This window comes from Dromiciops gliroides, chromosome 4 (assembly GCF_019393635.1).
Source record: "Dromiciops gliroides isolate mDroGli1 chromosome 4, mDroGli1.pri, whole genome shotgun sequence".
Taxonomy (NCBI): Eukaryota; Metazoa; Chordata; class Mammalia; order Microbiotheria; family Microbiotheriidae; genus Dromiciops; species Dromiciops gliroides.
In genome coordinates this window covers 193218477-193245749 of record NC_057864.1, presented here as the reverse complement: position 1 = coordinate 193245749, position 27273 = coordinate 193218477, and the positions used below count along the sequence as shown (strand labels likewise).

At 36.8% G+C, this 27273-nt stretch overlaps 1 protein-coding gene across 8 annotated transcripts in view; it reads left to right on the top strand.

Annotated features, from left to right (window-relative positions):
- CDC27 (cell division cycle 27) overlaps nucleotides 1-27273 on the top strand; it is a 108696-nt gene that overhangs the window by 59523 nt on the left and 21900 nt on the right. For 6 of the 8 annotated variants that reach the window (XR_006356354.1, XR_006356353.1, XM_044002670.1 and 3 more), the window contains 11 exons: nucleotides 5597-5694; nucleotides 6752-6906; nucleotides 7289-7500; nucleotides 8402-8516; nucleotides 14220-14335; nucleotides 17930-18029; nucleotides 19013-19220; nucleotides 19701-19873; nucleotides 21794-21946; nucleotides 22675-22883; nucleotides 24300-24417. Coding sequence is in view for 6 of the 8 variants with exons in the window: in XM_044002670.1 (XP_043858605.1) it covers nucleotides 5597-5694; nucleotides 6752-6906; nucleotides 7289-7500; nucleotides 8402-8516; nucleotides 14220-14335; nucleotides 17930-18029; nucleotides 19013-19220; nucleotides 19701-19873; nucleotides 21794-21946; nucleotides 22675-22883; nucleotides 24300-24417 (1657 nt within the window). In the remaining 2 variants the exon portion in view is untranslated. The remainder of the gene's footprint in view (nucleotides 1-5596; nucleotides 5695-6751; nucleotides 6907-7288; nucleotides 7501-8401; nucleotides 8517-14219; nucleotides 14336-17929; nucleotides 18030-19012; nucleotides 19221-19700; nucleotides 19874-21793; nucleotides 21947-22674; nucleotides 22884-24299; nucleotides 24418-27273) is intronic. The other 2 variants (XM_044002671.1, XM_044002669.1) reach the window with 1 other exon arrangement.

Below are 27273 nucleotides of genomic sequence, written 5' to 3'. Positions count from 1 at the left end.
CAGCACCACAATTCAAAAACCTTTTCTGATAGTTCAACTCTCACAGCCATGTGAGGTTTTTCTACTGGAAAAACCATAGCTTTGACTATACAGACCTTTGTCAGCAAGGTGATGTCTATGCTTTTTAGTATGCTGTCCAGATTTGCCATAACTTTCCTTCCAAGGAGCAAGTGTCTTTTAATTTCATGGTTGCAGTCGCTGTCTGCAGTGATCTTTGAGCCCAAGAATATAAAATCTTACATTGTTTCCAGTTCTTCTCCTTCTCTTTGCCAGGAAGCATGGGACCAGTTGCAATGTTCTTTGTTTGTTTATTTGTTTGTTTTATGTTAAGCTTCAAGCCAGCTTTAACACTCTTTTTTCATTCTCATTAAGAGGCTTCTTAATTCCTCTTCACTTTCTGCCATCAGAGTAGTATTGTCTGCATATCTGAGATTGTTAATATTTCTCCCAGCAGCCTTAATTCCAGCTTTTAATTCATACAGCCTGGCATTTCACATGATATGCTCTGCATTTAAGTTAAATAAATAAGGTGACAATATACAACCTTGTCATACTTCTTTTCCAATCTTAAACCAATCAGTTGTTCTATATTCAGTTCCAACTTGCTTCTTGGCCTGCATACAGGTTCCTCAGGAGACAAGTAAGATGATCTGGTGCTCCCATCTCTTTGAAGACTTGCCACATTTTGTTGTGATCCACACAGTGGATCAGTGTGTAGTCAATGAAGCAGAAGTGGATGTTTCTCTGAATAAAAAATCTCTCTTGCTTTTTCCAGTCCAGCAGTTTGGTCTCTAATTTCTCTGCTACATTGAAAACCAACCTGTTCTTCTGGTAATTCTTGGTTCATATATTGTTGAAGCCTAGCTTGCAGAATCTTAAGTATGGTATGTGAGATGAGTGCAATTGCTGATTAATTTGAACGTTCCTAGCCATCATCCTTCTTTAGGATTGGAAAGTAAATTGTTGAGTTTTCCAAATTTGCTGGCATATTGAGTGCAGGACTTTAACAGCATCATCTTTTAGGGTTTTAAATAGCTCAGCTGGAATTCTGTCCCCTCTAATAGCCTTATTGTTAGCAGCGCTTCCTAAGGCCCACTTGACTTAATTCCCCAAGATGTCTGGCTATAGATTGATAACCTCACTATCATGGTTATGGAGCTGTTAGGATCTTTCTTGTATAGTTCTTTTGTGTATTTTTACATGAAACTTCCCCTTGATATCTCTCATTTCTTGAAGGGATCTGTTGTCTTTCCCAATCTCTTGTTTCCTTCTATTTCTTTGCACTGCTCATTTTAAGAAAACCCTTTTATGTCTCCTTGATATTCTCTGGAATTTAGCATTCAATTGGCTATGTCTTTCCCTTTCTCTTTTACCTTTTACCTTCCTTCTTTCCTCAGCTCTTTGTTAAGCATCATCAGATAACCATTTTGGTTTTTTGTTTTCTTTTGTTGTTGATGCCTGCTGTACAATGTTGGAAGCCTCTGGCCTTAGTTTTTCAGGCACTCTTAAATCTACCAGATCTAATCCCTTACATTTATTCATCACCTCCATTTCATATTCATAAAGGATATTATTTAACTCATACATGGTTTTCCCTTTCTTCAGTTTGTCTGAATTTTGCACTGGGACAGCTAGGTGGCACAGTCAAGAGGACCTGAATTCAAATCTCACCTCAGACATTTACTGTGTGATATTGGCCAAGTCACTTGACCCCAATTGCTTTAAACATCTAGGGCCATTTCCAGTTGTCCTGATGTATATATTGTTAAGGGCCAAAATTCTAGCTAAACTGTCTAAAATATCTAATGAGTGGTCGCCAATAAATTATAAGTTTTAGCAAGAGTTAGACTTTTAAGCATTAATTAAGGAGAATAAGAATTTGGTAAAGAGAGAGAAAGGCCTAGATTCCTATCTATTAAAGGGAGAGCACATTTCTAGCTCCGCTCTCCACCAGAGTCCAAAGGAAAGAGAGTGAGACCGAGCGCCAGTCTCTTCCTTCCTCCTCCCACTAGCCCGCATCACTTCCTGATGCCAAAGAAAAGACTCCTGGTCTTGCCCTCAAAGACCTTCACTTCATGGGCGGAACTCTTCTACAGTAAGTCTCCAGCAGGTGGCGTCATTCCAATCGTTACAATATCTTGCCACTGGACCCAAATGGCTCTGGAAGAGAGAGTAAGGTTGGTGACCTTACATTGTCTTCCCTCACTTCAGTCCAATTCAGTGCATGTCATGACATCACCTTCCAGTGTCATGGACCTCTTCAAGAACAAAGGACAAACAATGAATTTTGCACTAAGACGATCATGATCTGATCCTTTCAGCTCCAGGTCTTGTTTTAACTTACTGTATAGAGCTTCTCCACCTTTGTCTATAAAGTACTTAGTCTGATTTCTAGATTGACCTTCTTGTCATGTCCCTGTGTACATGTTGCTTTTGGGGTTGTTGAAAAAGAGTTATGACCAGCAAGTTATTTTGACAAAACTTTTTTGGTCTCTGCCCTGCTTCATTTTGTACTCCAAGGCCAAAATTGCCCATTGTTCCACTTATCTTTTGATATCCTACTTTAGTATTGCAGTCCCCTGTGATGAATGTGACATCTTCTTTTGGTATTATTTCAAGTCTTCATAAAACTGATCACCTTTGGCCTCTTCACCATCAGTGATTGGAGCAAACACTTGTATTTGTGATGTTGGATGGTTTGCCTTGAAATCAAACAGATTACCATTCAGTCACTTTTCAGGTTATACCCCAGCACTGCTTTTCTCACCCTTATATTGACTATGAGGGTTATTCATGTAGTGATTGTCTGAATTAAATTCACCCATTTTAAAATTTAAAACTTTAAAATTTTAAATTTTAAATTTGATCCTTGCTTCCCATTAGGAACTATCTGATCACATTCTTAGTGTAAAGAATATTGGATTAGGAGTCAGAAGAGGCCTGAACCACTTAACCTCATAGGAAAAGAAGGAAGAAAAGAAATAAGTATTTATTAAACACCTCTTATGTGCTAAGCACTATACGAATATGATCTCATTTGAGCCTCACGACCACCCTGGGAGGAAGGTGCTACGATTATCCCCATTTTACAGTAAAGGAAATTGAAGCAGGCACATGTTAGGTGACTTGCCCAGGGTCACACAGCTAGCAAGTGTCTTAGGCTAGGTTTGAAGTCAGGTCTTCCTGACTCCAGGGCCAGCACTCTATCTACTGTGCCACTTAACTTCTTGTTAGATTACTGTTAGGGGCAGCTAGGGGGCGCAATGGATACACTTACTAGCTGTGTGACCCTGGGCAAGTCACTTAATCCCCAATGCCCCGAAAAAAAAAAAAGATTACTGTAAGCATTACTAGCTGTGTGACCCTGGGCAAGTCACTTAACCCTCATTGCCCCTCAAAAAAAGGATTGTAAACATCAAATTATATTCTGTAAAGCTCTTTGTAAACCTTAAAATGCCAGCTTTAATTATTACATTATCTATGAATCACCTCTTGATTTATAAGTATTTAAAATCCCATCTTTATAGTCAAATCATCACACTTAAACTTTTTTGGGTCTATAGTGGAAAGGTGGGACAATTATTGTATACCTATGGCAGTTAAAACTTATATGTCATCAGCTTATTGTTGTTCGCTCATTTCAGTCATGTCTGACTCTTCATGACCCTATTTGGGGTTTTCTTGATAAAGATACTGGAGAAGTTTTCCATTTCCTTCTCCAAGTCATTTTACAGATGAGGAAACTAAGGCAAACAGGATTAAGTCACTTGTCCAGGGTCGCACAGCTATTAAGTATCTGAGGCCACATTTGAACTTCAAAGATGAGTCTCTCTGACTCCAGGCCTGGTGCTCTACCACTGCACCACTTAGCTGCCCCTCAGCTTATTGTAGTTTGAGTTATTTTCCTTCCTACCAGATTCTTGTCTTATACTTGGCCTATCTTCAACCCATTCATAACAAAATATCATTCTTAACTCAGTGTCCTTAAATGTGTTTCTCTGGCCTCGGTTTCCCCATCTATAAATTAGGAGGTAGGACTAATTGGCCTCTATATCTGTATCTCTAGATCTATGTTGGTCTCTATTTCTTGTGATCCTGTGATTCTGTGATAATTCTGTATTGTTGGGATTTAAATAATCTTTGTTATATTGCTTTTAGAAGCTTTAAAAAAAATCTAGGTGGGTTATGTCCCATAGTTCCCTTTTTTATTAGTGTGTTTATGAACTGATATTAGGCCAAATTACAAAGCATGGATTTCCCTCCCACAGAAAATTTAACTTTTCCCCAATTGGTTATACATTTTTTTTATTCACTTATATTACATTTTATTATAGATTCTATTATCTACCAGGTTCAAAAAATGGTTTTTGAGCTATAGAATTCTTCTTGCAAAGAGATGTTACATTGACAATTAATTCAATTATTAATGCAATTTAACAAACATTTATGAAGTGCATAACAAAAGTAACCTTGACACCAAGCATTTACTTTGTGCTTGGCACTATCCTCTGGCACAGTGGCCATTTATGATGTTATACATTTCAGCTAACAGCTTTACAATTTTTCCTTTGAAACTTTTGGTTGGATGCCATCTGATTTTTCATAAAACCTTTGAGTTTTATAAGACTTGTTCCCGTGTTAGTTTTCCTTGACATCTCTTCTCTCCCTCTAAAGCAGGGCTTCTTAAACTTTTCCTGCCCAAGAAATTTTTACCATATATAGGTATATAAAATAGGTATACATAACCTTTTACTATTGCCAAATTTTTCAAGACCCCCAAATCCAGTTACATGAACCTATGTGGGGTCATGACTCACAGTTTAAGAAGCTTTATTTTAAAGTATGACTTGTCCTAGTGTTCTTCTGTAGAAGTAAACTTTTTAATGATTTTGACACCTAGCTTATTTTAAATCCCTATCTTAACAATAATAATAACTCATGTTTATGTAGTCCCTTAAGGTTTGTAAAATGCTCTACATATGTTATCTCGGATATCAGTATGACCTAGACCTTCTGAAATTTAGACCTTTTAGGCCTTTTAACAACTACTTTATAAAGACAGCAAAATTGCTTTCCCCCTTTCCTTAAGCAAAAAGCTATCTTGAGCATCATCTTCAATTGTGACAAAAGAGCTTTTATAGTCAGAGTAAAGTCAGGTGATGCATATATTCCTTTCAAATATGCTTTAATTCAGGCACTTTAAGGATAGCCACTAGTCTTTCCCAGAAGTTAAAAATAAAGTTTGGGTACCTTAATGAATTATTTCTCTTCAGGGCTTGAATTTGTTAGGTGTCTGATAGGAAAGAAAAGCTAGCATTTTGTATATCAGGGAGGTGGTGGATAGCTCATTTAATTTTATTCAAGTTTCTCCTAATTTAGGTGTATGTGTGCTTCCACCTGACAGCTGGTTTGAACTGACCTATTGGAGTCATAGTTGAAGGGTGATAAGTAGGGGGAATTGACACTTCAGGGAAGCATTGAGGAAGAGGACCCTTTGTGCTTACATAAGGTGTATCTTTTTCTATTCCGTAATTATCTTTATTCTAAATGTTTTGGGTTCTCTTTTCTTGTTTAAACTATTTGTTTTTCTCTACAGCAAGACAGATCGGCTTGCCAAAGGATCAGAATGTTACCAAAAGAGCCTTAGTTTAAATCCTTTCCTCTGGTCCCCTTTTGAGTCATTATGTGAAATAGGTAGGTTTGTAGAGGTGGGTTTTTTGTTTTTCCCCTGTGCTTTTTATTTTATTTTTTAAGAGGAAAAATATTTATCTACCGGAAAAGTTTTTCTTTCCAAAGTCCTACTGAGAAAAGATTGAAAGCATGATCATCAATTGGGGTTAAATGCTTGTTGAGACTTGATTTAGGGATATACCCCTGTTTATATTTCTAAACATCTATGGTGAATTTGTTAGAAATACTAAGTTGTTAATCTTTACTATTTAGAACTTTTTAATGTTAACTATACTATTTCTAGCATTGGCATTGGGAATACAGCATTGATAAGGTGTGTACTTATTAACTTTTAATAAAAGATATTTGCTGAATGTCAAAGACTGAAACTATTATGTAGATAAGACACAAACCAGTCTTTAAGAGGAAAGGTATGTAAATATTTTAGGATGACTGGAAAACCAGTGGCAAGCACATACTGTAGATCAGTGGTGTCAAACTCAAATAGAAACAGGGGCCACTGAACCATACATAACATTCCCTATGGACCTCATTTGCTATGGGGGTGGGTGGGAATAAACATATATGCATATACACACATGTATGTTTTATTTTATTCTTTTTTTTCTTAAATATTTCCCAATTACATTTTAATCTGATTTGGGCCACACTTGAGAATGTGGGCCACTTTCAGCCACATGTTTGACATGTGCTATAGATATACTTTTATTATAGCATCATAACCACCTCTTTCCATGGGATTTTAGGAATGATGAAATTGCTTGCTGTGAATTAGGTAACCACTATTCCTCTTGTGTATATCCTGTTCTCTCTGAAAACCAATAAATGCAAATTAGTGTCATTGTAGTCTGGTTTCAGCTTTATTTTAGCAAGACAGATTTGTACAATTGAAAGATAGAGGGAGGGACTGGATTAAGATGGAAAGTTACAAAATCATTTGCAATGGTCAGTGAATTTTAAGTTTGTGTACTTCTTAGGTGTTCATTCAAGTTATTTGTTTTGTTTTAAAATTTTTAACCTTTATAATCTTGCTGTGGGGGCGGTCTTTTTGTTTTCACAGGTGAAAAGCCAGATCCTGACCAAACATTTAAATTAACATCATTACAGAACTTTAGCAGCTGTCTGCCCAACACTTGCACAACTGTAGTATCTAATCACAATTTATATCACAGACAGCCTGAGACAGTTCTAATGGAAACTCCCCAAGATACAATTGTAAGTCTTTTGAACACTACTATTTTCAAATTTTAATGTTAGAAAATTAGAATCATTAATACAAACTAAGTAATACATTTTAGTTAATATGATGACAGGAGAGACAGCCTGGTATTTTGTGCAGAGTGCCAGACCAAGAGTCAGGAAGGCCTGGCTTCAAGTCTGACCTCCAGTATTTGCTATCTGTGTGATCCTGGACAAGTCACAGAACCTCTCTCAGCCTTGGTTTCCTCTTCTGTAAAATGAAAATGATATTTCTAGAATTTCACAGGTTTATTCTCAAATGAAATAATATATATAATGTGCTCTGCAAACTTGTTTGCAAAACATATAAAGCACCACATGTGTCTGTTGTTATTATCATAGAAATTTTCTGTTTCAGGAATTAAACAGACTGAATTTAGAATCCTCCAATTCAAAGTACTCCTTGAACACAGATTCCTCAGTGTCTTATATTGATTCAGCTGTAATTTCACCAGACACTGTCCCCCTTGGAACAGGAACTACCTTACTGTCTAAACAGGCTCAAAATAAACCAAAAACTGGGCGGAGTTTATTAGGAGGACCAGCTGCTCTTAGCCCTTTAACTCCAAGGTAAGGTAAACAGTGCTTACTTTGTGCTGTCCTATAGCAGTTAACTTAAGGGCTACTAAAAATGGAAGCAAATGTTGAATCAACTACTGACTTTTTCTGTTTTCAGAAAATGAAGTAATTTAAATACAGTAAATACAGTTTTTCTAATTGGATTATTAAATTTTAGATAAAATACTCTTTATGGTATCTTTAGACTTTGCATTCAGATTTACTGTTTCTCTAGTATATGCCTATAAAATGCATACTTAGTATATAGTAGTGAGCCTTTTGAAATGTTGGACCTTTAAAATGGCTAACTAGGGAAAATAAAATCATAATTCTCCAATTATATTTTGCCAAAATGTGCTGGAAAAAGTAGAAAAGAATTTAAGAATCCCTTGAAACCCATGGGATTGTGTTGTTTCTGTGTGTGTTTTTATATTAGTAATTTGTGGTACACTATTGAAATGTAAATCATCATTGCCTTCTCCCCAGAGGGACAAGGAGTATGTTGGTAAAAGGTTACACATGGAAGGGACCTCTGCATACTTAGCTTCATTTGCCATGAGAGCTCTCCTGGTTAGATTTGTCACAACTGGCTCTTTCGAATAGACTGAAGTTCAGTTAATCCCATGGCTTCAGAATTGTTTCCATCAGTGAAGTGTTTTATGAAAGGAACTTTTGAAGTCTCTTTAAACATCTACTTCTGTCAACAGTTGCTACACAATTTAATTTTCATGTTACATTTTTAATCTTGGATAGAATTCAATTCAAAGTCACCAATTACTGCCAAACTGCCCCTTAAATCCTCACTGTCCCTCAGACTGACCATTCTCTTCCTTTTACACCTTCTAATTTAAGTATACTACTACTTTATGTATGACTTGATGACTTTGACACCTTGATTTCAACCTTTTCTCAGTTTTGGGATACTGCCACTAGAAACTCCAAGTCCTGGAGATGGATCATATCTACAAAACTACACTAACTCGTCGTCTGTAATTGATGTGCCATCTACAGGAGCCCCCTCAAAGAAGGTACTTTGCCTTTGAAATGCTGTTTTGATCTTGTTTAAAAAGAATTAGTTGCAGATTCTAGTCAGCCTACAAAATTAATATTTCAGAGAGAGTCTTAAGAAGTGTGGAAATTAACTTCAGTTTTTGCATTGTGGCAAAGGGAATATATCAAGGCTTGATGATGACCTTCCCTTGAGGGTTATACAACTAAAAACTGCCTTGAGTGAGGTATTGGTGACCTGGGATCTTGAAATCAGGATTTCCCCTAAAAAATTGGATTAATGTACACATAAAGCTAAATAAATTGTTAGTATCTAAAACAAAAACTCCACAGTCACACAGCTCATAATTTTAATTCATTAACTGATATACCCAGATTTTTCCCCCTTTGTTTATTAGATCTGTGATACTCTTAATACCACTCTTAGCAAAATTAGTATATTTTTAAATAGCTTAGTTTACAGGGGCAAAATATTCTCCAAGAGTTTGGCCTGCTCTTCATATTTTCATCAGTTTTACAGCAATAATACAATTCTCCTGTAGCCTAAAAAAGTTAAGTGCAAATGTTAAATACCACATTTTACATTTTTATTAAAAGTTAATAAAATTTTAGGTATCAAAGTTAATTTCTAATTTTTTTGGACTTGTAATTTAGACATAATTATATTTGATTTTGTTTATATTTTTAAATTAATAGAGAGTTTTAGATGGAAAGGTTTTTTCCTTGAGCCAGGTTGGATGTTTCATTCTTTCTCCAGGAAAAAAAAAACAATTTTAAATACTTCTCATAATAATGAATCCAAAAGAAATCCTATGAAACTCACATAAGTAGTGAGTATTCACATTAAGTACATACTTTGGACACTTGTAGTTATATAACTCATTTTTCAGGTAGAATATATAAAAACTTGTTACCCTTACCAAACCCAATAATCAGGCCAATATATCAAGGAGGTCAGTCAACTTTTAGTATGATTTAGTGTAAATAGAATTAGACTAGTAGTTAGAAAAGCTGTGTGATCTTATCTAATCAACTAACCCATAAACATTTAGTAATCACTTGCTTTGTGCCAGGCAGAGTGCTAATGTTGGAAACACAAAGACAAAGCAAAAACTGTCCCTATCCTAAGGATTCTAAAGGGGCTGATAAATATAAATAGGTACATTCAAGGCACTTAAAAAGTAAAAACAAAGTAACATTAGTGGACAAGATAGGAGTTTGGGGAACCAAGAAAGGCCTCATGTAAAATGTGGCGTTTATGCTGAGTCCTAAAGGAAACCAGGGATGCTAGGAGACACAGATAAGGGGAGAGTAAGTCACATTTGGGGAAGAGTCTGTGCAAAGGCACAAGGATAAGCAATAAAGTGTCCTCTGTAAGGAACAACAAGGAGGCCAGTATGGCTGGACCATAGGAGAATGTGTAGGAGAATAAAGTGTAAGAAGGTTGAAAAGGTTGTGAGGAGCTTTAAATTCCAGGTGATCAATATTTGATCCTAGAAGTAGGTTTTGTAGAACTTTTGGAGTTTATTGAGTGGGATGGTCGTGAAGGGAGGTTGGGCGGGTAGGTGCACTTTAGGCAACTTGCTTTGGAGAGAGGATTCTGGGAAGATGGCAGAATAGGAAAATCACTTTGGCAGCTATGTGAAGAGATAGATTGGAGAGAGGAGAGATCTGAGCCAGGAGATCAATTTGAAAACTGTTGTACTAATCTAGATGAGAAGTGAGGAAGGACTGAACTAGGGTGACAGCTAGGTAAGTAGATAGAAGGTGCATATATGAGAGATATTGTAAAGGTAGAAATGGCAAGATTTGGCTATTAGATATGTGTGTGTGAAAGTGATTAATCCAGGTCAATAATGTGGTTGCAAACCTGAGTAACTAGAAGAATGGTGCTACCCTCAAAAATGAAAAAGAAATTTGAAAGAACGATGGGTTTGGGGAGGAAAAATAATGAGTTCTCTTTTGAACATCTTGAGTTTGAGGTGCCTATGGGGCAGCCAATTCAAAACAGAAACAAGATAAATACTTTTTGGTTGATTTAAACTCTCTGGGCCTTAGTTTTTCTCATCTGTAAAATGAGGAGTTTGAATTTGATCTCAAAGTCTTTCCAATTCTAAAATGATAAGATTTATAGTCTAAAGTATCTCTATGAGTGCTTAAACTTCTGAACAGTTTCTAGGAAAAGGTCACCAGAGCCATTCATGCAATGTCAAGGGCCATGCTCTAGACTAAATTAAAAAAATATGCATTATAAATATAAGAATACATACTTATACATGAATGTTTTTTTCCCTTTTGAAGGAAAAATTTGAAATATATAAATGGATTAGCTCAGAATTAATTTGTTCATTAATTAAAACCAATTTCTAAGTCCCTGAGTTTATCAATGGGTTGTCTTCCCAAAGTTCCTTCTTTAGGTTAGTTTAAAATTTAGTATGCATTTTCCATAGGAAACTATATTTTACTTGATTAGTTTCCCTGGGTTAAGTCCCTCCAAAGCCTGTTTAACCCATAAAAAAGCTCGATTTTAGTAATAACAATCTGAGTTTGGAGTCTGAAGCCTTGAAGTTCATGCCCAGGAAGGAAAGATAATAATAAAAGGTCCTTCCTTCTCCCTTTCTAAGCACATGGATAGTGCTAGGCAAAAAATATTAAATGATTAGATTTAGCTTTGTTATCTTCCCACTTCCTTTTCTCTACCTATCTCTCACAGGTACCCAGTGTTCTCGTGTTGCCTTTAGTCCCCCACTTTGTCAGTCTACTCCCCTATGTCTCAACTCGCCATTTCTTTAATTTTCCAAACCAAAATATCCTTCCCAATATACCACACTTACTTGTTGTCTCCCTCAATAGAATGTAAGCTCCTTGCGGGCAGGGACTGTCTTTTTTTGTTTTTGTATCTACAACATTTAGCAAGTGCTTGGGCCCTTTCACCCAGTCTCCAGTTAGAGAAAAGCTTTTTAAATATTTCTTATTGAATTGTGAATGACTGTCTTTTTTCCTTTCTGTAGTTGTTTATATTTTTAGCCCAAGTGAATCTCTAATCTTTAACCCAAATGAATCTCTAATTCAGTTAGTGTGAAATTAAAATTTCAATCAATGTTAGCCTAATTTTAAATGGTGGGTATGAGGAGTTCCTGCACCCTTCACTATCCAGGTAAGCTATCCCTGCCTCGGTTTTTACTCCTAGACTTAACTCCCCAAAACTTCCTATTTTTCACTTTTTCTTCACTCCTCCATTTATGAACTCACAGATTTTCAAAAAGCTCCAAGAAGCTGACATGGCTATGATGGGATGTCTAGTATTAGGAAGTAGTCTAGATAATGATGACTGTTCTTTAGGAATGTGGAGGAATTGCCTGTAATTGCATTGTTTATTGTATTTGAATGGTTATGCTAATTTTTAATATCCATAAAGTTGTGATGTTTTAGGAACTATGAGAATATCAATGAAATATAAAGTGTGGTCTCTTCCCAAGGAAGTTATATTATAATTTAGGAAATATGATTAGTCTTCGTGGAGATATAAGGCTTGACCTGGTCTGTTCTTGAATGATTGCTAAGATTTGGAAAGACAGAAGGTGGGAAAAGGGATGAATGGAAATAGTTAATAATTTTGTGGATGTGTATAAATGTGAATATTTAATTCAAAGTAATTAATTGTACTTATTTTGGGTATTTTTAAATTAATAGACATTTTAGGTAAATCACCTTTTTTATGCCTTGAATAGAGTTAATATTAGGTAGTAGTATGACAGGTTTGAATAAGCAGGGTGACACCAGATCATGGATAGCCTTAAAAGCAGTGGATATAGGTGTATGAGTTTTTTTGTTTTTGTTCTTTTTATCATAGAGAAATGATGAAATTATTCTTTTAGGAAGAGTAATAACAATGGTATGGAGGTAAAAGAGATCATCAGTGTTTTAGAAGCTAGTGAAGAGATTGTTGGAGTAATCCAAGTATGAGGTGAGATAGCACATCATGGGAAATTTCAGGAAAAGAAGCAACAGATTTGTCACAAAAGATAAGTGTCCTGGCAGGTAGGCCATGGGTGGCAGCAGATCAAAAGAACTGGGTTACAATTAGGGTTTGGGAAGTAAAATATATAGGAACTGCAAGGGTCAAGAAAACAATAGGTCAAAGGCCAGATAAATAGAAATTAAGGGAACACAGATCATTGAAGGGTCAAGCAAAGTGGGAAGTCCAAACTCAATATAGAAAATCATCAAATAGGAAATCTATAGGAGTTGAAGGAGGTAGAGAAATAAATATTATCAAATACCAGGTAATATTGTCAACAGCTTAAAGACCACAGACATTAAGGAAGCAAAGGGGAAAAGCAAACAAGTGAACAAACACATATAACATAAGCACCTTGGTTGCTATTATTTCTCTTCTTATCTTGATGAGTTGATCCTGAGCAAGTCTAAGTAGAGGCCCTCAGATGAAAACAGCTTAAAATAGCCAACCTGGTAGTGAGTATGGGGACACTTCTGGTAGATGAAAGAAAGTCAATTTTGACTCTAGGGTTTGAGCATAAATGACAAAGGAATGATGGTGGACCTGGTTCTGAATATGGTGAGATTGTGGTGATATGATATCCAGTGTTTAATAGGAGGGTGGAAATAAGGGAAAGGATTCAAGTCTAGTAGTAACCATTTAGACTTATAAGCAAATATGAAAACAAATGTTCTATTAAGAAAAAGATTAGTCATAGGGCTGGAGAATAGGTAATGTCCTCAGGGAGATGAAACAGAAGAATAAAGATAATGCTCTTATTATTAAAGTCAAGGATGGAAAAATGTTTCCAGAAGGCTGGTGGAGGGTCTGGGGGCAGAGGGGTGGAGTCAGCAGTGTTAAATTTTGACCTACAGAGGTCAAGCAGAATGGAAATATAGAAAAGACAACTGGATTTAACCAGAAGGTGATCTTAAGAACCTATAAGGTAATGGGGGGCCAATCAATATCAAATTATGGAAGGTTGGGTTGAGGAGTGGGAAATGGACTGGGAAGGGTGGGGAGAAGGGAGAGGGAATAGAAACTGTAAATATAATACATTTGTCTAAGAAATTGGGCAGTGACAGGAAGTCTAGAAATAGAACATATGTAGAGGGAACAGCAAGGTCAAGTGAAGGTTTTTTCCAATTTAGGAGAGTCAGTGGAAGGAGAGAGATTGGAGATGCTGGAGAGCAATGGATAAGTTCAGGAGCAACGCTACTCAGAAATTGGGAAGTATTGGGATAGAGATCTCTCCTTCATAAATTTCTGTAGTACTTATTATCTATTCTACTTATCTGGCCCTTAGCTGATACTTCTTTGTATTATTCCTTATCTTGTTATGTGAATAGTCCCCTTGTCCAGATTGTAAGTCCCCTGAGGGCAGGGATTGGGTCTGATGACTTTTTGTATCCCTAGTTTAGGAACACTGTACCCTGCCCATAAGTAATTAATACCTATAGATTTCATTGGGGAGTTTTCCTTCTATGTTTGATATTAGAAGTGGTATAGAAATGCAAATATGTTAAGAGAGGAGGGTGAAGATACTATCTATGCCTGAGCTTAGGTGACAATGGAAATAATGATTTAATGCTCTAAGCTACATCAGTGGTCATATATACTATGAGACCTTTGTACTTGTATCTGGAAAAATATATGACTAAGTTTGTGATTCACAGTGCAATTATTGCCACAATAGCAAACATAAAAATTTTGTGTTATGCAGTCTGTTGGCAGAATCAGCCAAGCTGGAACAAAGTCTGTCTTCTCACAGAGTGGAAATAGTCGAGAGGTAACTCCAATCCTTGTTGCACAAACACAAAGTTCTGGCCCACAGACAAGGTATTTATTGGTATTTTTCTCCTACATTTCTATAGTTTTCTTTGCAGTTCTCACCCTGAGGCACCATGGTTTTTCATAGTTTCTTGATCTAGGGCAGGTTTTGATGACTCCAATGTTTGAGAATCCCCATATGACTTTTTAAAACATAGAATTCCCCAGCTTTGAATTTTTATACATCTTTATATAATTTAAATTAAATCTGAAGCAAAACTATGCTGTTCTTGCTTCAGTAAAATGATTAAGCTTGCATAACTAGTGTATTTTAAACCTTTTTTTTATTATTATTGAATGCCTGTTGCAGTTAAAAATAAAAAGCTACCAGCTAATGAAAACATCTTTAGGCTAATTAATCATCATGTAAATTTATATTCAAAGTAAACATTTCAAATTGCCCAGATAAAATATTTTCTGTTTATACATGTGTTTTACTTAAAGGATCAATTTTTGGCAGTCTCTACTCTTCCCTGTGTTTGATTTCTGGAAACTGTGCCAGTATGTAGGTCTTTGGAATAAGGATCTAGTTTTCTTAAAAGAACTTATATTTGAATGGTGGTTACATTCCTGTTTTGGCAAGAAATAAATCATTGATGTGAATAATAGAATGTCATAACAAAGATACAAGAACAGTTGAACACCATGCCTATTACTGATGTTTATATTGTATATTAAAATTTATATGGTTTATCCCATTCAGTCCTCATAACTGCACTTTGAGGTAGGCAATGCACATGATATTATACCCATTTTACAGATGAGGAAACAGAGGCTCAAATAAGTTAATAGCTTAGTCACTAGCTGTTGTGTTAGATTTGAACTCAAACCTCTCTTAACTCTGTACATTGATTATAAGGAATGTATAAAAATACAATCATAGTTTTATCAAAAATTCTATCTAAAACTATTATGATTGCTATATTAAATGTTGATTAAGGGGGCAGCTAGGTGGTGCAGTGGATAAAGCACCAGCCTTGGATTCAGGAGGACCTGAATTCAAATCCAGCCTCAGACACTTGACACTTACTAGCTGTATGACCCTGGGCAAATCACTTAATCCTCTTTGCCCCACCCAAAAAAATGTTAAAGACTTAATTAACAATAACCCTGTTTGCCTTCTTAGAATTGGGGGGGAAAATTAAATATGATTCATATAGCCCATTTCTCCTTAAAAGAAAAAAGTTTCCCAAGGCAATTTGAGATGCTTACTTTTTCCTCCAAACATAAATTGTCCTGTAGCAAGGTTCAGGATTTTCCTCAAAGTGCTTTATTCCTTCTACTTGATAGTCTATATTGACAGCTACATTCATTAGAAAGCCATAAAAACAGGATATTAACAAAGAAAGCTGAAATTTTGAAGCACATCTCCCAAAATCAGTTGATAAAGTTAGATTTGGGGAGCATCTTGATTTTTTTTGTACCTCCTCAGTTGTGGAATAAAAAACATCTAGAATTGGTGTATGCATCCAAGACAGCAAATTTTGAGATGCAGGGAAAGATGGATTACCTTTGTTGTTGTTTAGGATGGTGTTCCTCCTGAGTTACCTTGGCTAAGAGTTTGGGTGTTAATTTGGACTTGACTTTGATTTCCATAATATGTCACTTTTTAGCACTGCTCACAGGATTTTGGTTACACAGACTCCCATTTACACAGTTTATTCATATGGATGCACTTGATAAAACATTCTCAATGTTTCAGCTTACTCACTACATACCTTTACATTTATAGGATAAATATCTGGCATTTTGCTGATATTTTTTTTTCCTGTGGAATCCAGGGACTTTGTAACCACCGATGTCTTGGGCAAAATCAAGAAGAGGACATTTTTCTTTGGCACCCTCCTTGTCTTAGCACCCCTCCTTGGATCCTCATCCTTAGAACAATGCTCTTAAGTGGTTCAGAGTTGGCCGTTTGTACATCCCTTTCCACAAATAGCTTCTTCGTGACCTGTCTTCCTGGATTGCTTCCTTTTTTAAAAAACTCCTTTCCTCCTACCCCTTCCCTAAAAAGACCTAGTCTTCCAAAATTTCCTCTCACCATCAGAGGCTTTCAGGAAGAATGTTTTCTGATTACACAATCATTCATAATTGAGGATGACTGACATTAGTCAGTTTAACCTTGCCAAGGTTTTTAAAGAAAAGTTTGTCAGCCCAAACAACTAGCTAATCAGATGATGGCATAGGAAAAAATATTTTTGAGCAGGGTTACTTTTCTGGTACCCATGATCTGTTCTAGGCTTCTGCTATATTCTCTGACATTCCTATTTCCTAAGGACAAGATAATGGGGTAGGGAGGAAAATTATCTCTTTCTTGTTGGTCCCTATTTTTCCAAAAAGGGTAGAGATAACTCTTTTACCTTTCTTTCTACATTTTCCCCACCTTCTGGTATCTGTTCTTAGCCCCATGGCACTTACCAGTGTCCTTTTTATGAGAGATTTATGGCCACAACCACTTCGCTCCATAGGCTTAATGTTGCCATCACATTGTCCATAGTGCCTGACACTATCTTCCAGTGGCCCTGAAATGAACGCCTCTCCCCCCCTTTCCAAAATCCATTTCTTTCTTCAGGTTCCATGAATCCTTCCCTCATGCTTTTAGTTAGAAGTGATTCCTCGTTTTCTCTCATATCACTCTTACCTTTCCTGTGTACTTCTCTAACTTAGACATTTAACTATTTGTGTATATGTCTTGTCCTCCCATCCCAACCCTCCATCCCCACCACACACATACACATAATATACCAGATTGTAAGCTCTTTGGAGAGCAGGAATTGTGTCCTTTTTCATATCTGTATCCCTAGCACATAGAGAGCCTAAGGAAGGGTACTCAAGGCATAAATGTTTGCTATATTCAGTGGTATTTTTTACAAAGACATTGATTCCCTATGTGATTTGGAGTTTAATATACAGTGAAAATATGCCAGAATGGCTAATAATAATATTAAGTGACATATATCTAGCACTTTATAGTTTTCAAAGCTCTTCCAAATATATATTATTTCATTTGATCCTCACAGCAACCATGTAAGGCATCTCCATTTTACAGATGAGGAAACTGGGGCTCAGAGCAGTTAAGTGACTTACTCAAGCTTAACTGGCTTGTGAGTTTAGCATGGTCTTCTGACTCCTAGTCTAGTAAGCTGTAAAGTTCTATTTACTCACACACAAAAAGCCTTGTGATGATGCATTCGTGTGGGTTGAAGAATTCTTTCGAGGAGGTGATATCCATGTTTAACATTAGTATTTATATTAGCAACAAGTTTAGAATGTGTTCTTGGCCCAGCTATTTTTCTACTGCCTTAGACACACTATACTGAACATAGATATTAAGATAAAATGGATTCTGAATGAGTTTGTTGCCCTAGAGTCGTAGTGCATATTGTGAGGTTTAGATTAGCAATTTCAGATAAGGGGTTGCTGTGCCTCAACAGTGTTACTGTAACATAAAGTTTAAAGTGGTGAAGGAAGCCAAAGTCATCACCTCTTGAGTTCAGAACTGATTTTCTTGATATTTCTTGATTTGAAACAACGATTAGCACATTGATTTTAAGATGTATTTTTTAAAGTATATCGTTTCTTTAATAAACTTTTTTTTAATAGTACAACACCTCAGGTATTGAGCCCCACTATTGCTGCTCCACCCAATGCACTGCCTCGAAGGAGCTCACGACTTTTTACTAGTGACAGCTCTACAACCAAGGTAACTGATCTAATACTTAACTACGCTGCAAAATTTTTGGTCATTGAGTCTTCCAACTCCACTAGGTAGTTACTTCCTTAAGTGACCATTTTGGAAGTTAAATTCATTCTGGAAACTTATAGGCATTCAAAACTCCCTCTCACTCTTTCTCTGGGCTTTTGTTGTTGTTGCTTGTTTGTTTGTTTTTTGAGACAGGGTTTCCCTGTCTTGCTCACGCTGGAATTGAAGCTGCCACTCACAGACCCAAAGCCAATACGGACATGAAAGCTTTAACCTTTTTAACCTCCTTAAACAGCCAGATGACACCCCCATCCCTAGAGGCTGGCCATAGTGCAGACTTCATACAGACACCTTATTGGTTTTAGCCAACACCTCAGCTTCCAAACTCAAGAGTTCCACTAGCCTCTACCAGTACCAGTGGCATGCCCTGCCATGTCTGGTCTTAAAAACTATCATTAACAAGCCTTGTGAATCCCTTATAAGTTGTCCTTTGACACCTGAAGGGGAAATGTTGTATGGTTCTTATTGAAGGTCAGTTACTATTGGCAGTTAGTTCATTTGCCTTCAACTGTGGTATTTCATATGCTTTTTTCTTCTTTTGAACAATAAATTCAAGCATATGATGTACTTGCCATTAGCAACTATACTTCTGCTGACTGATTATAACGACTTTGATTAGTCAGTCTGTTTCTTGTTGCATTCAAAATTAATGACTAAAGAATATATTCTTTGTGAAAAAGCCTATTTCCTGAGGGAAATTTTATGTAAAAATCCATGTATCACAAAAAACAGTGACAGTCTTTGAAAGAATGGCAGACGATATATAGTTTGTTCAGATGTGCACATCTGTTTGTATTCCAGTTATCCAGTAAATAGAGTGTCCAAAAAGTCTTTATGCAGTTTTAAGATTTAATAGCTGATGGTTAAAACCACACTATGGACCACTGTAATAAAAGGTGGGTTTTTTTTTTCTCTTATTGCAGGAGAATAGTAAAAAGTTAAAAATGAAGTTTCCACCTAAAATTCCAAACAGGAAAACAAAAAGCAAGACTAATAAAGGAGGAATAACTCAACCAAACATAAATGATAGCCTGGAAATTACAAAATTGGACTCTTCGATCATTTCAGAAGGAAAAATATCCACAGTAACACCACAGATCCAAGCTTTCACTATTCAGAAGGCAGCAGCAGGTCTGTTTTAAGTCTTTAATAATGTCTCTATATTTGCTTCAAATAGATTCACATGTCACTTTAAATTATTTACACTACTTTCATTCAAATGCCCTATTGTCTTCCATAACTATCCTTTCCTTAGAAGTCGTTTTTCAATCATTCAGTCATGTCCAGCTCTTTGTGACCCATAGACCATGGCTCACCAGTACTGTCCAGGGGGTTTTCTTGTCAAAGATGCTGGAATGGTTTGCCATTTCCTTCTCCAGTGGATTAAGGCAAACCGGTTAAGTGACTTGCCCATGGTCACATAGCTAGTAAGTGTCTGAGGCTGGATTTGAACTGAGGTCTTCCTGATTCCAGACCTAGCACTCTTATCCACTGAGCCACCTGGCTGCTTCTTCCTTAGAACACCCAGAGGCTTTTCAGTACATAGTAGCTGTATTCATGTATTGTTCTACACTGCTCTTTTACTTTATTTACTGTATTGTTTTCTCCTAGAAGGTTTGATGAGCCTTCTTCGTGATATGGGGAAAGGTTACTTAGCTTTGTGTTCCTATAACTGCAAAGAAGCGATAAACATACTGAGCCACCTCCCTTCTCATCACTATAATACTGGTTGGGTACTGTGCCAGATTGGAAGAGCATACTTTGAACTGTCAGAATATATGCAGGTAAGTATAGAAACATATATGCACACACACTCATACAGACACACAGAGACTTCTTCCGTAGGCTCGTGAAAATTTTCAGCTTCATCCCTGGATATGGCTGAAATATTTAGAATATAATGGCAGTGTAATGGTATGATGATTTTTCTCATTCTTTCTAACTTAAGAGAAACTATTCTTCCTTATTTTGAAAGGTAGATAAGTTTATATCTTTTGGTATATGCAAAGGTATGGAAAATTAGATATTTCCAGGACATTCTATTATAACTAATATTTATATAGTACTTTAAGGTTTATAAAGTACTCTTTTTTATAGCCAAGTGAGGTAGAAAGCATAAGTACTGATATCCTTAGATCCAGAGAAGTTAAATGACTTATGTAGTATTGCATTGGTCTGAATTTGTACCCCCTGTAAAAGCATGATGGATCATCAGATATACTGCTGAAATCATGAGGATAAAGTGCTTTATACTCAATTATTAGAATGAATTTCTGGTGTAAAAGAATAAGTTTTACACATTAGATACTTAGTTTGAAAAAATAATCATCAAAATCTTTACTGCTATACTTTTAACTCCTCTCTCCCCCCGCCCCCTTCCGCCTTTTTACTGGTCTTGATAGGGGAAGAAAAAGCATCATTTACTCAAAGTGAATGATACACCAAAAATATAATTTCTCTTCCTCTCATCCTTCTCCCAAAAAGATTTCATATAGTAATAATACTAATTGATTTAGTTTTTTTGTATTTTTGTGTGAAGCAATTGGCGTTAAGTGACTTGCCCAGGGTCACACACCTAGTAAATGTTAAGTGTCTGAGACCAGATTTGAACATGGGTCCTCCTGAATCCAGGGCTGGTGCTCTATCCACTGTGCCACCTAGCTGCCCCTGATTTAGTTTTAAACATAAAACAATTACAACTAACAGTCAAATTGTCAAATTTGCTATGTTTATTATTGGATGTTCATATAATTTTTGTTTAGAGATAAAAGCAATATTACTATATAAATATGCTTAGAGAACATAGTGTACCATAGCAAAGCATAGAAACCATGCTTTGAATCTTGTCCTCATATACAGGATCATAGCATTTAGAACTAGAAGAATCTTTTAGAGAGTATTTAGGATCAACCAACTAAAACAAAGCTATATATATGTATGTGTTGTTTAGTTGTTTTCAATTGTGTCCAATCCTTCATGGCCCCATTTGGGTTTTCTTGACAAAGATACTGGAGTGGTCTGTCATTTCCTTCTCTGGCTCATTTTACGGATGAGGAAACTAAGGCAAATAGGGTTAAGTGACTTACCCAGGGTCACCCAGCTAGAAACTGCCTGAGGCCAGATTTGAACTTGGGAAGATGAGTCTTCCTTACTCTAGGCCTGGCATGCTATCCACTGTGCCACCCAGCTGCCCTTTTGCAGACCTGAAAGGGAGATTGAGCAATGTCAGGCTGGTCAAGCTTTATGACTTAGAAATATTATTTCAGCAATTGCACAAAGTATAGCCCAGGATGCTGGGATCCTAGGGGAAGGCTGACTACAGTAGGAATTGAGGGATTTTTAAATGTAACTTGAAACCTTAGACTTCAGGGAAAGAATGTCAAATTTCTGGATCTCGTAAGAGTGGAGTAGATGGTCTTCAAACTGATGGCGAACTCTGGCTTTCAGGTCCTTCCTATATGTCATTCAGTGCTTACTGACTGTCTCTTCTGTGCATTGTGCTGTGCCAAACACTCTGAGGGGACACAAGGATGAGTTAAGATGTTTTTCTTTCCATCAGACCTCATCATCTAGCCTGGGAAATAGGCAGTACATATACAAAGCTTGTACATGACGGTGCCTCCAGAGCCGTGCAGGCAAAGTGCTCTCTGTGCACCAAGGTCTTCTCTTTTGTTCTTTCTGACTAGTTTCCATTCCTATTTCAGGCAGAACGAATATTTTCAGAAGTGAGACGGATTGAAAATTACCGAGTAGAAGGCCTGGAGATCTATTCAACAACACTTTGGCATCTTCAAAAAGATGTTGCTCTTTCGGTTCTTTCAAAGGACTTAACTGACATGGATAAAAATTCACCAGAGGCATGTTGATGTTAACACTTTTATATGTAGACTTAAATCTTGATGATCCCTATAGAGACCAGGGGACAGTAGGGTGGCAGTAACCATTTCCTGTTGGTCCCAGCCACATACAAACTCAAATCCTAGCTCTGCTAAATCTATGAGCATGACTGTGGGCACATTATTTAATCTCCTTGGGCCTCAGTCTGCTCTTTGTAAATTGGAAGGGGTAGTTGCCTAAGCTTCCTTCCAGCTCTTAATCCTAGTTATTTCCATGCACCCATGCCAGGACCAAATGTACTAAATAAATGGTGACTAGCACAGTGTCTTTTACATAGTGGGTGCTATTATATTGAATGTAAATTGTTGAGATGACACTCAGTAAATCACAAGGCTTGGTAATCATTATTATTAATCAAGAGAGTTGACTGGAATATTCCTGCTGTTAATGAGGTGTTTTGTCAAACAGAACATGTTTGGTTGAAATGCAATTCACTCATTCACTCGTGAACACTTATTAAACCTTTGTAAACAGTTCTTTCTTTTCTTCTTTCCTTTTTATATTTCAGAAGTATCTGCAAAGTATAGTGACAGTACACTCATATATTGATGCACTAGGATAAAGAATACCATTTAGACTGACTAATTGAATTAGCTCTAAGGTGTAAAAAAAGTTTAGGATTTTTTTGAGTTTAGGTATTATTGTTATATAAACAAATGTCTTAGATATATTTTATTATGTTTTTTAGGCCTGGTGTGCTGCAGGAAACTGTTTCAGCTTACAAAGGGAGCATGATATTGCAATTAAATTCTTCCAGAGAGCTATCCAAGTTGATCCAAATTATGCTTATGCCTATACATTGCTGGGGCATGAATTTGTGTTAACTGAAGAACTAGATAAAGCATTAGCTTGTTTTAGAAATGCAATCAGAGTCAATCCTAGACATTACAATGCATGGTAAGTAAATACTAAAACATCTTAATGACAATGTTGATATTTTAGAAAGTTTTCTGTTGTATTATCTCTGGAAGCTGCTGTAATCTAGTAAACTGGTTACTACCTAGCAAATATATTACACGTAACAACACTTTGTGGTGGTTAAATGTTTAGCTAATTTTTTTTTTATGTGAAACATACATAAAACCAACCCTTAGTTAAGTTTAGTTAAAATTTTCATTTTAACCTGTTCCCATACAAAGTGCCCTAATGAGGACTACTAATAATTAATAACAATGTGTTAGTATTTTTTATCAAAGCATTAAGATGACCGATAAGTGGAAGGTAAAAAGGAAAAAGGAGCAAATAGCCTAGGTAATTCACCAGCTGAATGGCAGCTCAGCTATATTGAAAACCATTCCTGATGTGGTTCCAGCCAAATGACTTTTAATTTTTACATGGATACTTCTAGAGTATCCGTGTTTTTCCTTTCTTTGATATTCCTTGAGGAAGCAATTTTTAAAGTCTTTTTTTTTTTTTAATGGGGCAGTGAGGGTTAAGTGACTTGCCCAGGGTCACACAGCCAGTAAGTGCCAAGTATTTGAGGGTGGATTTGAACTCAGGTCCTCCTGAGTCCAGGGCCGGTACTGTATCCACTGTGCCACCTAGCTGCCCTCTTCCGGTCTTATTTTTACAGAAGTAAGAAAGAAGAGGTTTTTGTTTTTCTCTCCTTCCTTCAGCACTGTATTTGTCAGCCAACTACTTACTGTTTTGTCTGATTGAGTTAAAGGATTAAGTGATATGGGGAGGTATTGATGTAATCCAATTAAGTAAAATTTTGTTATTAAGAGATTACAATTTGAAAATATTGAAAATGCCCTGTAATATATTCAGCTTTAAATCCATTTTTTCCTGTTGATTTTTATAGTTGCACTAATTAAATTTTATTTTTCTGTCTGGCACTTAAATACATAATGTAGCCGATCTTAGTTGGTTTTGTGTTGCTTTTAAATACAAATACTGTTTACCTGATATAATCATTTAACTACATTACACTGGAAGGCAAAAACATCTTCAGATGTGGCCAATAATACTTCTACCTCATGTGAGTAGATTTCCAACACATGAAATGTGTAAGCTACTGTACTGCTTCCTTATTAAAGTATTTTCTAAAGTTCTACATTTTTTATTTTTCATAAAATTTTGAAGCAAGTACCTAGCTTCATGGATTCTATTAATAAGGTTTCTAAAAGTAGTTAGCTACCCACCTTACTAATTTGCTTCTCACCTCACTATGAGATCACCAGTATTTTGTTACTAATTTCTTTTTATTGAAGTCTAAGGATATTAATTTTTTGGTTACTTCTTCAGCAAGATTAGCATCCAAAAATTTTCCTGGCAGTTGAACTGAAATAACACTTCCTTTTTGCTTTGCAGGTATGGATTGGGAATGATTTATTACAAACAAGAAAAATTCAGTCTTGCAGAAATGCATTTCCAGAAAGCACTTGATATCAACCCTCAAAGTTCAGTTCTACTTTGTCATATTGGAGTTGTAAGTAACTTTCTTTTTTCAGTAAACATGTGCCAGTCACTGAGGATACAATTAAGAAAAGACAGTCCCTGCTGCAAGACAATGCAAAAGGCGGGCGGGGGGGGGGGGGCACCCACAGTGTTCCATAAAGTCAAAACAAACCAAGCTGCTGGTGGAAAATGGAGAGTTATCTGGAAAGTTTATATCTGAGCCCTCTCTAAAGGAAGGCTTTGGGAGGAATTTAATGCTCCACCTTTTAGCCCTCCAGTCAGAGAAAGAGGCAGCTGAAGGTGTTTTGAAAACTGAGTCATCAGGAGCAGCTAGGTGGCGCAGTGGATAAAGCACCAGCCCTGGATTCAGGAGGACCTGAGTTCAAATTCGGCCCCAGACACTTGACACTAGCTGTGTGACCCTGGGCAAGTCACTTAACTCTTATTGCCCCACCCCGCCCCCCCAAAAAAACACAAACAAGCCAAAAAAACCCTGAGTCATCAGGTTTATCCTAATAGGCATGATGGGTTTTCTTGGTATATATTATCTGAGTTTTTAAAATGCAGTTTCTTGGGGAAGCTAGGTGGCGCAGTGGATGAAGCACTGGCCTTGGATTCAGGAGGACCTGAGTTCAGGTCCAGCCTCAGACACTTGACACTTGGCTAGCTGTGTGACCCTGGGCAAGTCACTTGGCCCTCATTGCCCTGCCCCCCCCCCCAAAAAAAATGCAGTTTCTTTCCTCTCTTCCTCCCCCCCCAAAAAAGGAAATTCATTTAAACAAATTCAACTGGTGCAGCTAGGTGGTGCAGTGGATAGAGCACCGGCCCTGGATTCAGGAGGACCTGAGTTCAAATCCAACCTCAGACACTTAACACTTATTAGCAGTGTGACCCTGGGCAAGTCACTTAACCCCTGTTGCCCCACAAAAAAAAAACCACCAACAAATAAACAAATTCAGCTAAACAAATAGTTAATGGCTGCTCTGTGCAAGTTCCAAGGGTGATACTCACATTTCATAGGCAATATTATGTAATGGAAAGAGCTTGGATTTGGAATCAGGAAACCTAAGTTCAAGTCCCAGCTCTGTTATAGTATTACCTGTACCACCATGGCCAAGTCACCTAGTCTGTTTATTTTTTTTAATCTTCAGATGTGGCCAATAATACTTCTACCTCATGTGAGATTAAAATTGGATATTAGATCATAAATCTCCCCTACTTAACCTTTCCCTTAATTTATCTCCCAGACTAGTAAATGGAAGAAGCTTCTGGTTTTCTAGTTAGAGCTTTTATTGTATGGTAGTCACAAGGTGATGTTGATTAGAAGGATAGGAAAGTAGAAAAACAATACAAATCGTCTTAAGTCTAGGCTTAGTCTATATTCCGTATAAAACTCACCAAAACCCAAGGCCACCTTTGGGGAGAGAGACCGAGTCAAGCGCGTGTTGTTAACCCAGAGCTGGGCTGAGTCAAACTCCAGTCAGCGTCTGTCTGTGCAACGCAGCCAGGAGACCAGCGGAGCAGGAAAAAAGCCCCACTTCCGTTTTCTCCTTGCCTTTTAAGCTCGCACCCCGGAAGTCGAGTGCTCAGCAGGCAATCTGATATGCGTCTCAGGCGGACTGGTGTGCGTAGCTCATGCTGTTGGTCTCTTCCCCAAAAGGGTGGTCCTAAAAAAACCTGGCGTCTCTCCATTATCTAACCGACTGTTAAAACTTTTTACCACATTCCCCCCTTTTGTTCCTCAAGAAACAAAATATTTCCTTGACGGAACAGTAAAAAGAATATAATAACTATTGCTAACTAATAATATGTGAACAACAATATAGAAAAGGAAGAGAGGAAAGTTTTGTCCAGAGGGGCGGAACCGACGCTTTGACATTTGTCTTGCAAAGGGAGAGCCTCTGCAGAGAGTACATGTTACAGATAGTGTATATTATAACAGAAAGGAGATGGTAAAAACTAACAAAACATATAAAGTCTCGGAGTTCTCTTGTCTTCTTGAAGTGGTAAGATGTCATCAGGAGGAAACTGGATTCTGGACTCTGGTCTGGATTCTGGTGTGGAAAAACTGGATTCTGGACTCTGGTCTGGAAAGCTGGATTCTCTTCTTTAACTGTTTGAATTGCTGTATTTTTACTAAACCTTAGCATAGCATTGTCAATGATCAAATTAATAAATTCCATTACATTCACAGAATTGTGAAGAAAATGTTTTTGTAAATAAAAAAATCCTATATAAATGTGAGCCATTATTGATTTTTTTTTTGTGTGTGTGTGTGTGGTTTTTTTTTTTTTTTTTTTTTTTTTTGCGGGGCAATGGGGCTTAAGTGACTTGCCCAAGGTCACACGGCTAGTAAGTGTCAAGTGTCTGAGGCCGGATTTGAACTCAGGAACTCCTGAATCCAGGGCCGGTGCTTTATCCACTGCGCCACCTAGCCGCCCCTATTGATTTTTTTTTTTTAATCATCTTGATGATAATGCTATTTAAATACTCATGGTCACCGAAATAAAACATTTATCTTCCTTGGCATTTCCCCAAAACATTTGTCCATGGCTCATTTTGGACCAGAACCCATATTTGCTGGTAGGGACTCTAGGGAATATGGTAAAGGCAACTCTAGACATTTTAGAGCAAAAATGTGCTTATTTTTATTTTGGAAAAATTGTTGCATACCAAGTAATGTTTTATATATACATAATTTCATAGTCATTATTTTAGAAGAGAAAAGTACTCATTAGTATTATTCACTCATCTCTCCCTGAAATTTGGGGGTTTGAATTGTGATGGGAAAACAAGAGTATCATTTTTTTGCATAGACTAAGATAATAGATACCCAGCAGGCACAAACATGGTCTTTGATGGTAGTATGATTTGAATACTTAGAAAT